Source organism: Erpetoichthys calabaricus, chromosome 1 (genome assembly GCF_900747795.2).
Source record: "Erpetoichthys calabaricus chromosome 1, fErpCal1.3, whole genome shotgun sequence".
NCBI classification, from domain to species: domain Eukaryota; kingdom Metazoa; phylum Chordata; class Cladistia; order Polypteriformes; family Polypteridae; genus Erpetoichthys; species Erpetoichthys calabaricus.
In genome coordinates, this window is record NC_041394.2 from 332,008,736 (window position 1) to 332,024,101 (window position 15,366).

General features: G+C 40.3%; 1 protein-coding gene across 7 annotated transcripts in view; it reads right to left on the bottom strand.

The window, feature by feature from the left end:
* The window catches only part of LOC114666550 (zona pellucida sperm-binding protein 3-like), a 63,976-nt gene extending 48,887 nt beyond the window's left edge, over positions 1-15,089 (bottom strand). For 5 of the 7 annotated variants that reach the window (XM_051926543.1, XM_051926546.1, XM_051926560.1 and 2 more), the window contains exon 1: positions 14,970-15,049. In XM_051926543.1, the coding sequence (XP_051782503.1) occupies positions 14,970-15,038 (69 nt within the window). In that variant the 5' untranslated portion in view covers positions 15,039-15,049. The other 2 variants (XM_051926552.1, XM_051926539.1) reach the window with 2 other exon arrangements.
* Positions 15,090-15,366: the final 277 nt, after the last annotated feature.

Sequence of the window (15,366 nt, forward strand, 5' to 3'; positions counted from 1 at the left end):
TGCACTTCTCCAAACCATGCATTAAAAAAGTTGAGAACGCTGTGATAGCTAAACCTGTAACAACAGTTACCTCGATAACAAAGGGCCTTCTTTTACTAAGCATTTTACAGCTCCGGCAACTATAAGCATTCAAAATATCCATGATGAGAAATCTCAGAAGCAATTCAATGCTGTTCTAAGTATTGTTATTTATTTAAAAAAATAGAAAATAAATATTAATAAATACAAACAAGCAAACATATTTGTATACTATTTGACAATAGACTTGGGATGTTGTGATTCAGGTTGTTTGTTATTCCTGTAAGCATGTAAAAATCAGTCTTTGATGCTCTTGTTCCATGATTGTTATACTATGTGTTTTTTTTATTTAATGTCACCGTTCTCTGTGCCCAGTTATGGATTCATTCATACAGGCAGACCAAGTATAGGTACACAGGAGCATTTAGAATTGCCGAGCCAAGCACAGGACTAGATAGCCACAGACAACTGGAGAATTGAATAGTCAGCCTTAAGACAGACTAGTGTATATTTCTGTCTTCTGTCAGCACAGAAACCTTTCCTTGTTGGGAAAATGGGAACTGTATATGGGCATTGTGCTATTCCTGTATGTTTGAAGGTGGGGTTTGAGTCCTGCCCTGTCCTTGTTTGGACCCGGAGCGAAAAACCTGCACATGTAGCAACTGAATATAAAGATGGACACCTACAGCCAACACTTTGAAGCTTCCGGGCAGAAGAGTATGTGTTCCGTCCAAGGCCGAGCAGAAGATTATGTCTTCTGTCCGGCTAAAATCCTTTCAGCGTGGCAACAAAAGATGACGGACTGCACAGATCAAGGGTCCCACGGCTTGATATGTCTGTCATAAGCTTCCCGTTTGTAATGCTGCGTGAAACCGTCAATAAAGAGCTAGAATTATCCTAACTTGTCGTGTAAGCTTGTAACCGTCATTTTGCATGCTGGGTGGGATAATACCATTTTATTTAAATTCAGGTTATTAAATTTCCGGAGAGCTAATGCCTCTTAAGGAAACAATGATGTATTGTGCAGTTGCCTTTTTTTCTTGTTCATATTGAGCACAAAAAGAGATCTACTCTGGTATCTGAAAATGTGAACAAACTTGTGTGCCTTAGCAACTGGTTGAATGTTAAGAAGGAAGATTAATGATGACACTGGCCTTGAGCAATGTTACAGACATGTCCAAAATATTGTGTTTAGTTTGACATAATTTTGACAATAAATGTAATTTCTGAAATCCACTGAGAATTATTTCCAGCATCATGATACTGACATTATTATATTCTTAGCTGATCTGATGATGTAGTAACTGCACATGTTTATATAATTCATATTGAACAGTAGTCCTAAACACTGTCCTAAATAATTACAAAGCATGCAGGGACTCTGTGTTTTCTTTTTATACATAGTGGATTTTATTCCACTAGTGTGCTTTAGTAATAGGCCTGCTGTTTATTAAGGTCATGCAGGTTAAGCAGTGGGTGGAAGGGTGGTGAAGTGGTAGCGCTGCTGCCTCACAGTTAGGAGACCCGGGTTTGCTTCCCAGGTTCTCCCTGTGTCTGAGTGGGTTTCCTCCGGGTGCTCCAGTTAACTCCCACAGTCCAAAGACATGCAGGTTAGGTGCATTGGCGATTCTAAATCGTCCCTAGTGTGTACTTGGTGTGTGTGTGGGTGTGTGCCCTGCGGTTGCCTTGCACCCTGTGTTGGCTGGGATTGGCTCCAGCAATCCAGGATATAGCGGGTTGGATAATGGATGGATGGATGGAGGTTAAGAAGTTGAACTGACCGAGAGCTCGAGAAAGAGAAAGACATTCACTTGACAGTGTTGTTCACTGTTGGCTATTATTGGTGTCTATAGTTAGGGTGCTATCATGACAGTTAAATGTTTGTTGTTTTTGTTTTGTTTATTGCATCATTGTAAGGCCATAATTTTAGTTTTCTTCTTATATTAGCCAAGAAGGATATATATATTTTTTTAATGGCTGGGTATTTGAATTTGTGTGTATTACTGAGCAGGGTGTTATTAGAGGACCCCCCCTTTGTTCGGCTGCTGATAATCAAGTTCTATTAACCTTCTTAGCTATGTGTAATTTCATATGTCCACCCACCAACACATTTCAGGCTATGCTATTAATAATACTTATTTTGTTAAGTTGGAAGAATCCTAATTCTCCTCTGATAAGTCAGTGGGAAACCGATGTTTTATATTATTTGAAATTGGAAAAAATAAAATTCTCAGTTAGAGGATCTGTACAAAATTTTTTCAAAACCTGGCAGGATTTAATCAATATTATTTTAGAATAAGAGAAATAACTATTACCGCATTTAACTCCCTTCTCCATCTCTTATTTACATAGATATTTACTTCTCCCTTTCTTTTGTTTAATGTTGCCTTATTAAAAAGCCTTAAGCAATTTTCCTTTAGCTAAGCTCTCCTTCTCAGGGGTGGGGTTTGATTTGTCTTCAATTTTGTTGGGTTATAAATTGATCTGTTTGTATGGAATGATTACAATGAAAATTAATAAAATAAAAATATAAATAATAATAATAATTCTTTAGATTTATATAGTGCTTTTCTCACTTTTCAAAGCGTTCTGTGCAGAGGCAGCATTACTGTTTAAATGTTTTTTCCTTTCTTTTCTCTTATAACTCTGCCCCAAAAACCAGCCACCACTGCTTTATACACAAAAAACTCTCTTCCTGTTAATTGATCTTCTTGTCTTTCCTGGTTTTCACTTCTTGTCTGATTTTAGATTGAACTTTCGTCTTGGTTTTGGTCATTTCATTTATATTTCATTTGTTTAGTTTTGCCTTTTGCATGCATCTCCTGGTTTGTCCCCAAAATTTGTTTTCTGTATCCTGTTGAGCCAGGACAGAAACTGAGTAACCAGGCAAGAAAGGTCCTGGTCAGAGAGATGACCATCTACCCAACATTCACTCTAACAGAGCTTCAGAAGTCCTTTACTGAGATGGCAGAACTTGTTGGAAGGACAAGCATCTTAGTAGCACTCCATCAATCAGGTGTTTATGGTCAAGTGGTTTACTCCTGCTTGGAGTTTTCCAATGAGTTCATAAGAAAAAATATTCTCAGGGCTGATGAGTCAAAAGTTAACCTCTTTTGGCTGAACTCTAAGCAGTATGTTTGTCCAACACCTGGCACTGGTCATCCCAGTCTAATAGCACATCAATGGTGAAATATGACATTGGCACCAACATGCCGTAGGTGTGATTCTCAGCGGCAGGGACAGGAAACCCGGTTTGAATTAATGGAAGGATAAATGCAGACAAATACAGAGAGATCCTTAAAGAAAAGCTGATCCAGAGTGCACATGACCTCAAGCTGGAACGATGGTCACCTTCAGTACAGCCCACACAACACTGGAGTGAATTTGGGACATGTCTGAATGTCCCTGAGTGGCCCAAACAAAGCCCAGACTTCAGGTCTCTCCACAGACGTTATATGGGGCTGAAGATGGCAGTTTAAAGGTGCTTTCCATCCAGTCTAATGAAGCTTGAGAGGATCTGGATCTACCAGGAACAGTGGGATAAACTGTCAAAATCCAAGTGTGCAAAGCTTTTAGAGATCCACCCAAGGAGACTCAAATCTGTAATTGTTGCTGATAATTGTTTATTGCGTGGTCACTATATAATTCTGTAATGGTATTCTAAAAATGATATACATGGTGAGCTAAAAAAGTACCACATTTCAAATGTTTATTCTACAAAAATGCTACAAGATAAAATACATTTCATTATGACACAAGAAAGAGTATACGAAAAAGTTTTTTTTTTCACTGCATTTTCAAAATGATGTCTTCAAGGTGGTGGCCATCATTCGTGATACACTCTTTGAGATGATTTCTGAATGCCTGCATTTCAAGGGGAAGCGCGGCAATTTTGTGGTAGCGTCCTTGAAGACGTCAACGTTTTGGTGTCATTGTGTGTATATCTTTGACTTGAGATAGCCCCACAAGAAGAGATTGCATGGAGTGAGATCAGGCGAACGTAAGGGTCACCTGACATTGCCATACAGGGAGATCAGCTTCCCTGGAAACATCTCCCACAAAATTTGTATGGATCTCCGCACCATATGAGCGGTTGCTCCATCCTGTTGAAACCAGGTACCCATTTCTTCCAGTTGGGGCCGCAAAAAGTTCTCTAGCATTTCAATGTAAAGTTCTGAAGTGACGGTGACCATTGCTCCCCGTCCTAAAAACAGTAAGGGCCTACAATGCCAAATTCTGCAATGGCGCACCAAACTAAAACACACTCACTGTGCAGGGGTCTCTGATGTAGTTCACGAGGGTTTTGCCCATTTACGCAACTGATGGAAATGTTCATCTCTGCACATGACAATGGCATCTCGAACGGTTTGCAGAATGTTCTGACACAACTCTCTATGGCTCCCCTAGTCCCTGCACTGCCTTCATTTTGTATGGAATGGAACTTAAGGTCCTCATGCAAAGTCCTCCTCAAAGACGTGTTGGAAACGCTTAAGACAGAAGCAGGTTTGCGCGCTGAACATCTAGGAAAATCGATGTCCTTACAGCTTGGATGTTTTCAGGCATTCGTCTGATGGCCTGGAGATTTTCTGTTCAATGTTGTACCCGTCTGTTTAAATTTAGCCACCCACTGAAGAATTGTTTTCATATTTTGGACGAATGTTGAAGTGCAAATTTGGAACGTGCGTTGCGTAGTGATGATGGATTTGTTGTTTTCGAAGAACGCTTTGACAGCGAAAGCACAGTGCGCACCGGACCAAGGCATGTTGCCAACTGAAAACTAGAAGGGATCGTCTATCAAAAGATCCCCACCCAACCTACTTTGCTGTCTGTACCTCGCGCAATGACCTTGAAAAATGCAGTACTTCATTATGCCTCACTCTGTATGATGATTTGATACCCAGTGTAGACGGACGAGGTGCGATTCTAATATGGCTAAATGGGTTTAAGATATTAATTGTACTGCTGGGTTTCTTTTGAGTGACAAGGTTTATTGGAGTTTGATTCATTGTTGACGTATGAAGTATAGGTTTAAAAATAGTATTACCCATCTCTCTTATGGCAAAGTTCATTTGAGTAAATGCATATTTGAATTTTTCTGAGGGTTATACTGTAGTGTTAGCGGCAGAGGCCTTGAAGCACTGGGATTTCCTATTGCACTTGGACTGAAAAGACCATTCTGTTCAAACCTCACTTCAAACTAATATGGAATAGCCCTTTGCAGTTCCATGACTTAGTATGCAGACCGGATTATTGCTACTTGAAAACAATATATACTCAAGTGGATTTGCATGTGCAATAAACAATTAGATATTCTATTTGAAAGAATCCAGTAAACCTAAATTCCTGCATTTGGAAACTGGATAAACCCATTTGCCTGGCTTCAATTTGAGCTCAATAATTTTCATGAAAGAACCAAGTAGCTCTTATCTCCCGATAAATTACATTGTCCTTTGAGATTTTTCACTTAATTTACAGACCCCTTTTTCCTGAAATGCCAGATCAGGTTTTACAGAACTGCTAAAATTTGGCCTTCCATTGAAATGCCACATCCAAAACAACAGAGAAGACTGCATGCAGAGTCAACGGCACTGATCAAGGCATATTATCCACAGCCTTGAGACATCTTGATCTTCATTAAACTACCACCACTATGATCAGAGGAAAAAAAAAAAAAAGATGGGAAAATGATACCGAAGCGAAGCTTCTATCAGTTAATCTGAAGCGTAGTGAGTCGAATCACTCTGTCGGAGCTTGTGTCAAAACACCACTGTCACGTGACTCGTGACGTTTGAAGCTTTGAACGTCATTGTTGCTTCACAACGTGCCTCATTGGTTTGACAGCGTTTCGTCGCTTTGACAGGGTTGGCGCTAAATTAACAGGTAGCATACAGAAAATGCATCATTCTCATTCAACAATGCTGGGTTGTGAGGAGACAGATCTGGAGAGCTTTGTGACAGGAAAAAAAGCGGCGTTCAAAAGTTAAATAGTATCAATGGACAAGAATCTATCCTAATTAATAAAAGGCAAAGCCCTCACTGACTCACTGACTGACTGACTGACTGACTGACTGACTGACTGATCCACTCATCACTAATTGTCCAACTTCCCGTGTAGGTGGAAGGCTGAAATTTGGCAGGCTGATTCCTTACAGCTTACTTACAAAAGTTAGGCAGGTTTCATTTCGAAATTCAACGTGTAATGGTCATAACTGGAACCTCTTTTTTGTCAATATACTGTAATGGACGTCAGCTCGATGGCCATGGGAGGCGGAGTTGAGTGTCACGTCATCACGCCTCCCACGTAATCACGTGAAAAGACTGTGAACGCAGTAGGGAGAAATGAAGGAAGAGCCACAAACAGCGAAGAACAAAAAATTCATTAAACAATTGAGAAGGGAGCGAAACAATAAGAAGCGAGCGAGTGAAGCATACAAGCATCTTCATAAGGGAAACAAAGCACGGTGTAAAACGTAAGTTTAAATTAAGTTTATAGAAACGCTCCCGCTGCGGATTGCAATAACATATTCGTGAGATAAAAGAACGCAGTAGGGAGAAATGAAGGAAGAGCCGCAAACAGCGAAGAACAAAAAATTCATTAAACAATTGATAAGGGAGCGAAACAATAAGAAGCGAGCGAGTGAAGCATACAAGCATCTTCATAAGGGAAACAAAGCACAGTGTAAAATGTAAGTTTAAATTAAGTTTATAGAAACGCTCCCGCTGTGGATTGCAATAACATATTCGCGAGATAAAAGAACGCAGTAGGGAGAAATGAAGGAAGAGCCGCAAACAGCGAAGAACAAAAAATTCATTAAACAATTGAGAAGGGAGCGAAACAATAAGAAGCGAGCGAGTGAAGCATACAAGCATCTTCATAAGGGAAACAAAGCACGGTGTAAAACGTAAGTTTAAATTAAGTTTATAGAAACGCTCCCGCTGCGGATTGCAATAACATATTCGTGAGATAAAAGTTTAATGAGAAGACACGAGGTATAAGCGAACCACACGCCGTAGCGCAACGTTAGGGGCTTCAACTCTGGCACTGACGATAGAGATTCCATTCCCGAGAGGGGATGCAGTGAGTGTGTACGACCTGATGAGCCCAGGATTAGGGAGAAACACGTGTCGCATACTCTTTGCATTATTTGAAAGTAAACTATTAAAACCATTCTATGATCTGCTTCTGGGAACAGAAAGAGGGCACGTGGCGGACGTAAGGCGACTTCCTGACCAACCACAAGCGTAACCTGGCAGGTAACCACCCATACAGTCAGATTGTGATTCAGAAAATGAATGCCATGAATGTAATTACCACGATCTACATACTGTCAAATAAACGAAACACACGCCGTAGCGCGACAGCTGTGAAAAGCGAGGTTCACAAAAAAACAGATCCTTAACAAATTGTTATTGGTATATTTTCGAGCCGTTTAAAAAGGTTTTCTTTTTTTCTTAATAAAAAATTAAAAGCAGTACTTTGCCACAACGAAGCGCGAGAATTTGGCTATATATATCTGCTTCTCGCAATTAAAAGAGGGCACGTGGCGGATGTTACACGACTTCATGACCAAACATAAGCGTTACCTGCCAGGTAACCACCCATACAATCAGATTGTGATTCAGACTAGGAATGCAATGAATGTAATTACCCCGATCTACATACAAGGCGAAAGTCTTGCAACATTCAAAGATGATGGTTTGGGATAAGTACACCATACAACTTAAAAGAGCTTATGAAGCCTTGAACCGAAAAAAGCAAGATCTCAGAGATCGTAAAAAAAAAAATAGGAGGTAATGTCGTTTTACTCGCTGTAGATTTTAGTCAAACATTACTGGTTGTTCCACGAGGGAGACCAGCAGATGAACTCAATGCGTGTTTAAAATCCATGCTTCTCCCACGGTCGGTTATATGTTGCGTGTTCTCGGGTAGGTACACCAAAAAATGTATACATTTAAGCATGTAATGGGCAAACAAAAAATGAGGTATACCCGAAGGCACTGCAGTAGTACTCAATGTAACTTTACTTCTTAAATGTTAATGTTTTACTGTTTAATAATTTATACGCTTCTTATATGTTGTTCAAATTCTTTTATCAAAATACCAGTGACAGCGCAATGCACGATAACATGGAGTGAATACACCATACGCATCCGCCCACGGCCGCCCTGGTGTGCGCAGATAGGAGTTGATTCTACAATAAAATAAAATAAAGATAAAAAGAGTAATACAATCATCACCCATAAAGCGGATAGCAGACGTGACGTACTATATGTGTACCAGATTTCAAGTCAATAGGTGAAACGGTTTGCGAGCTACAGGTGATTTAAAATCCTGGACAGACAAACGAATAGCCACGGTAGCCAATTACAGAAGAAGATTTTACTGTTTAATAATTTATATTTATATGAAATGTGCTTCTTATATATTACTTCATATTCTCATATGATAATGATGTTAATGTTGTTTATATTGATTTCTATGTTATTGATAGTGCATGTATGTGTGTATATGTATGTATATATATATATATGTGTATATATATATGTGTACTGTATATATATATGTGTGTATATATATATATAATATGTGTGTGTATATATATGTGTATATATATATATATAATATGTGTGTATATATATATATATATATGTGTGTATATGTATATATATATATATAATATATGTGTGTATATGTATGTGTGTATATGTGTATATATATATATATATACAGTATATAATGTGTATATGTATATATATATATATAATATGTGTGTGTATATATATATATATATATATATATATATATATATATATGACACCAACACTCATAACAATGACATTGACAATCATATGACGTTATTTTTAAAATGTTTCCTTTACTTTTTCATAACCTCTTTAACACACTACATCTGCGCTGCAAAGCGTGGGTATTTTGCTAGTATTAGAATAAAATGAGCACAGACTTTTCTGACCTCTTACTGGGGACATGAGAATGAAACCGTGAGTGCTGCTTCACGTGAGAACTTGCCTTGAACTCCGTTAACCACCAGATGTCGCTGTTCAGACTGGGGCAGAGGCGTCAAAGCTTCAAATTTTTTTCAGCAGAAATAGAAAGCCCCAAAGCTTCACTTTCCCATCACTAGAAATATGAACAAAACCCTACCTGTGTACCAATTATGGACCAAAAGGCTAGAATTATGAAGTACTTCCTTTATAACCCACCTCCAGCATTAGTTCGATGTCCGCTTGACCTTCTGCTCTTAAGTAGTGACCCTACCATCAAGGTTGTGGCCTGAAACGAAAGGGCGGAGAGACCCTTCCACTGGCAGGAACTCCTGTGCTGAAGTGTTAAATTTTGCTTTTTTCATCCGTCTACCCAAAGGACACAAGGAATCCAATTATAGATTTGGTTCCATGATAGTTTGTAATGTCAGTTTGTTGAAAGTAAAGCTGCAAACTAAGTGTATAAGGTTTCTTTCAATTTTAAATACCACAGAATACGGTAAGTGCAAGAAGTGGAGACAAAGCTACCGAAACTACAGTAGAACAAAAGCTAAATAGAATTGCTTTTAAATGGTTTTATTTTAGCCCATGACTTAAAAAAAATCTATACACAATATATCAGAAGGAGACAAAAGCCAAGCCGCATTTCAGTGTTTGATAGGTTCCTTGTAAGAAGGATTTTAGGAGAGCCTGTATTTTCTGTATTGCACCAGTTAATGAATTTACCAAAATTGCCAGAGAATGTCAAGGCCGAGATGCATCCACCTTAAGCACTAGATCTTCAGTACTAACATCCCAACTGGATCACAAAACAGATCCTTATGCCCTCAATAGCAACTATATCCTTTTATATTTTTATTTTATTAATTTTCATTGTAATTATTCCATACAAACAGATCAATTTATAACCCAACAAATTTGAAGACAAATCAAACCCCACCCCTCAGAAGGAGAGCTTAGCTAAAGGAAAATTGCTTTAAGCTTTTTAATAAGGCAACATTAAACAAAAGGGGAGAAGTAAATATCTATATAAATAAGAGATGAAGGGAGTTAAATGCAATAATAGTTAATTCTTATTCTAAAATTGATTAAATCCTGCCATGTTTTGAAAAAATTTTGTAGAGATCCTAACTGAAAATTTGATTTTTTCCAATTTCAAATATAAAACATCGGTTTCCCACTGACTTATCAGAGGAGAATTAGGATTCTTCCAATTTAACAGAATAAGTCTGAGTGCCAAAAGTGTAGTGAATGCAACCACTGTTTGCTTGTCCTTCTCCAATTCAAGTCCATCTGGAAGAACACTGAACACAGCTGTTAATGGGTTAGGAGGGATTGTGATACCAAGGCTGTCTCAGAGGCACTTAAAACTTTGTCCAAAATGTTAGTTTGGTGCAGGCCCAGAACATGCCAAGACGCCAAACTAATCCAAGGTTCAAAGTGAAGCCCTGCGAGTGGCTGAGTTCCAACCCAATCACAATAAAGGTGGATGACAATTTACAGTAATGTGAAACTTAACATACCCTAAACTGCACAAGGTTTTAGATATTGCACAACTAAAAGTTCCCATAACTTTTGGCGAGACTGATCTTTTCCAACATGCTGCAGAAAGTCATTTACTACCAAAACCGAGCCAACAAAAAAACCAAAAAAACAACCCTTGCAGCACAGTGGTAGAAAATGGTGGCACTGCTGCCTCACAGTAAGACTTGGGTTCACTTCCCAGCTCCTCCCTGTATGGAGTGTGCCGGTTCTCCCCATGTCTGCATGGGTTTCCTCCCACAGTCCAAAGACACAGGTTAGGTGGGCAGGTGACCTGCCTTGGTTTTGTTTGTCTTGAACCCTGGGTTGGCTCCAGTAGACCCCCCCCCCCCCCCTTAAGATATAGCAGGTTAGACAATGACATTAGTCTTCTGCATGGGGCGGAGGAGCTACTTAAGATTCACAGGATTCAGAGTCCAGGAGAGTCTTTGGTGCTTAAGACCTGTGGTTCCCAATCTGTTTTAGACATTACAGCAGCTTAAGATGCAAGATCTTCCTTCAGATCCAACACATTATGGAAGGCTGAAGACAGGACCCTCGGTGCTTAGACTAGCGAGTGCATTTGATGGAGTTTGAGCATATTGCTTATTCAGTTACACCTCCAAGCTCTAGATTTGAGACCTGGAATAATCTGACCTGTAATAAACCGGTAGCATAGACATGGTCACTAGATCAAGGATTGCCTAATGCAGAATCCTGATTTTGCTCAATGACAGTGTAGCCCCCACCCCACAATACTGCAGACAATGATGCAAGATTTAAAATTTTTATTGCTTGGTATTCATGCCCTTTGCTTTTCTGTAGACAATGAAAAGTACAGCCACACACGAAACAGCCAGGACACCTACAACAGTTCCAAGGATGGAATCCTTAAATTGGGAGCCTGCAAGTAGAACACACATTAGGGGGTTTAGATTTTTGTCAATTCTTACAATGCCAAATTAAAGCAGTCCTTAACATGGGTTGCATTTAGAGATGGTTCAAGAGTTACCTGCAGAGACTTCATCTTGCTGGCCAGACAGGGACTGAGATACAGAAGACAAAGGAGAGACCTGCTCCAGAAAAAGAGGGCCAACAGAAATGGTCTCCTGCCATTCAGCTGGTGCTCTCCATTCACCTGCAAAATACAATTGCAGTTTGTGTATCCAAGGCTGGACACTGCAGAAGTCTGCTGGTGAGGTCACTTACTTGCTCTCCTGGGTCTGTGTTTAGGGACACCCGAGCCCCTCCTGAAGGGAGGAGGATTGGTACAGCTGGTGTCACAGCAGCTACAGACAGCATTGTTCCCATCCACTGAGCTCCACCTGAAAGCACAGCCACCAATCAACCCGCTACCTCATCTGAACAGGTTCACCATCATCCTCCCAGTCACTTACTGGCTCAGTGCAGAGTTGTATGAACAATCCTTATTCAAAGGATCAACATTAGCAGATGCCAGGGTCACCTTCAGATGACAGGTAATGAAGATCTGTAGACATGCAAGAGACTAGTCACACCTGGGAGCTTCAATGGGATTCCTCCAAAGGAGATGGGAGGAAAGGACTTACTGAACTAGTAGTCAGGCCATAAAACCTGAAGGCATCCAGCTGGAACTGCATTACAGACTGGGCAACTCTGGGGGACACAAACTGGGAATTGGAGCCTGTCAGTTTGCTATCCAAGAAACACCTGCAATACACAAGAGGGACCATAGTCTGACTAGATCTTAGTCTGGAAATGCAATGCTATGGCTCACACCTACCCGTTATTTCCAATGAAGGTGTAGGCTGGGGCAGATGCATTGGATCCAGGAGTGGCCACACAGCTGTCCACAAAGACACGGAGAGGCACATGGTTAGTGCTGTCCACAGACGCTTGAAGGTTAATGAGGTCTCCTAGGAAGAAGGTGTTGGATGGACTTGGCCCACTCCAGTCACCTGCAGACAGGAATGTTAAGGTGTTCAGATCACATTAGTGCAAATGGAAAGGAGGATTTTTAATGTGTACACCTACTGCTCATTATAACAAGTGAGAATCCTAGAATGTCCTCAGCAGATATCGTGGAGGTGTAGGGAACCCAAGTGGGGTTTAAGGCATTGCTGCTTATGTTGTGTATCCTGGGTTGGGGAAAAGTTAAATTAGAAATGTGAGCCACATGACATGGCTTCAAAACAGGGCAGATTCTTGTAGCTTAACACGTGCCTTAGAGCAGGGGTAGGCAACGTCGGTCCTGGAGTGCCACTGTATGTGCAGGTTTTTGTTCCAACCCAGTTCCTTAACAAGAACTCTATTGCTGATGAAGCACATATTGCTTAAGTGACATTTTAATGCTTCATTTTAGTGGTCTCACTTGTTAAGGTTCTCCAACCTTAATTGCTTATTTCAATCTTAAACTGCTGCATTCAGTGTTTTAATTGCTCCTTATTAGCAATAAGATGTAAAAGACAAAGCAGCCAGCAGTTCTCCAGCTAGCTTTTTTCCAATTACATCTGTGTGTGTGTTCATCATGCACTGTTTGATTTAATAAAACACTTAATAGAAAAATGTGACAGACTGAAAATGATCTGTTTTAGGCTTCAAATCATTTGGATGATATCCTTGGAAAGGAAAAAAAATCTACGATATAAAAGCCTTACATTGCACAGACTAACAAGCCTTAAAATTAAATAAGGTCTGAGATTGGCAATGATTGGTTTCTAATTAAGCAATTGGGTTGAATGAAAACCTGTAGCCACTGCGGCTCACCAGGACCGACATTGCCTACCCCTGTTTTACATCTTATTGCTAATAAGGAGCAATTAAAACACTGAATGCAGCAGTTTAAGATTGAAATAAGCAATTAAGGTTGGAGAACCTTAAGGGAGACCACTAAAATGAAGCATTAAAATGTCACTTAAGCAATATGTGCTTCATCAGCAATAATTGAGTTCTCGTTAAGTAACTGGGTTGGAACAAAAACCTGCACATACTGTGGCACTCCAGGACCGACGTTGCCTACCCCTGCCTTAGAGTACACGAATGCAAATACAGACAAGTGCCAGATATGGAACCAACTCCACTTGTGCCTTATACAACCTCTCACCTGTTGTATTGGCATTCAATCTGCACCACAGCTGGATTTGTTCTTACAATGGGAAGACCATCAATTGGAGAAGGATTGTAGTCCAGGATGAAGGTGTAGGTTATTACAGCTCCCAGCATCTAAAGAGAAGATGCAACAAATTAAATACAACCAGTTAACAAGAGTATACCAAGCTAATTACTCCTTTAAATCGAGCTATTCCATAGAATTGACTCAATTTTGGTTGGGATTAAAAGATGCAAGTGGAAGGGAGGACCCATTAAATCTTCCAGGTTAGTAGCTCTCTAGTGGCCAGATCCAAGAGTGACTTGGCAGGTCCAGGTTTGTGGCAGTTTTAAAACGCATTCTTGGGTGTCTGGTGTGCTCCAGTTTATCAGACAACGATATGTCCAAGACAAGCAAATGTCCATTACAGAAACTCAAATGTTAAAACTGAAAGTTGTCCGGAAATTGATGCATTGTATCAGATGGGCCGATTCTCATTCTCAATTTACGGGATCTCGACAAGGCCATTTAAATTTTGTACATTCAATATGTTGAACTTGATTTTTCAGAACTAAAAGCCAGAGCAAAGCAGGGGCTGTACAAATACAAGCAGGAGTACTTGGCTGTTCAGGTGTTGCTTGGTGGCTTGAGCATGACGATTAAATTTTAAAGAGTATTTTAGTGTTTGGAATGAGAGAATTAAGATTCCATTTGAATCGTAGCCCTAAAGTTGCTAGACCAATCGCAGTTATGCGGAAATCAGATTTCAACCTAGCTCAACGCTCCGAAACCAGGCACATGGGCCTACGTAAAATTCGAGTGGGTACTACCACTAGGGTTAAGGATATAACCGGATCGGAGCACGGAATGCAGGTTTTCCTGCCCGAATCTCATTTTCTTCCCGTACAATACCAACGTCTACGTGCAGTCAGTTGTAAAACTCCGTTTTTTTACGTAGCTGACACTTGATCAAGCACGCATTAACGCAATCTTGGCCCCAATTGTGACTTGACCGCCTAAACAGTAAACACTAACATCAGAATTAGGTCCGGGCAACCTACAAACAATTTTAAGAAACTATTAGAAAAAGAAAAGTGCGAAAGCAACTCACTTCCACGGTGCTCCCACAGCCCTGCAGAGGGGCTTCAATCACAAAGGGCTGAGTACCGGCCGGGCTGGTGACTCCACATCCACCCATGGAAAGATCAGAAGGCTGGACCGGCTTTTGGATGCCCAGCAAGTCCGGACTGATGGTGACGATCACCTCACTGTCGGTGCACTGAGCGGTTACGGTCTGCGGAGCGCCAGCTCTCGGCTCAAAATATTGCACGACCGCGGGCTGCTGGTACTTTGCCATAACCTTCTGTCCTTTGAAACGGGGCTGAGCAAAAGCATCGCAGAAGAACAAGAGCAGCAACACTACGGCCATCTGACTCTTGTCTTTACACCACATTTTGAAATTAACAAATGGAGGAAATCAGCAAACTGCAGTAAAGGTCGACCTCCAGCGCAGTCTTTATATATACGATTGAAGGCGTTTGACTGCTTAATGTTAATAACACGTGCGGAGAAAAAGATCGCCAATCAGTCACCAATCACGTTTGTAATAAACAAGACGATTGAAACACTGGGGTTAATTACGGGAAGAATATAATAAAATTAGAATCACAAATTAAAACAGCCGCAAAAGCGTAAGATCATATGAGGCAGTAACTTGACAGTTCTTATATAGAACACGGGCAAGCAATTGGGGTTTT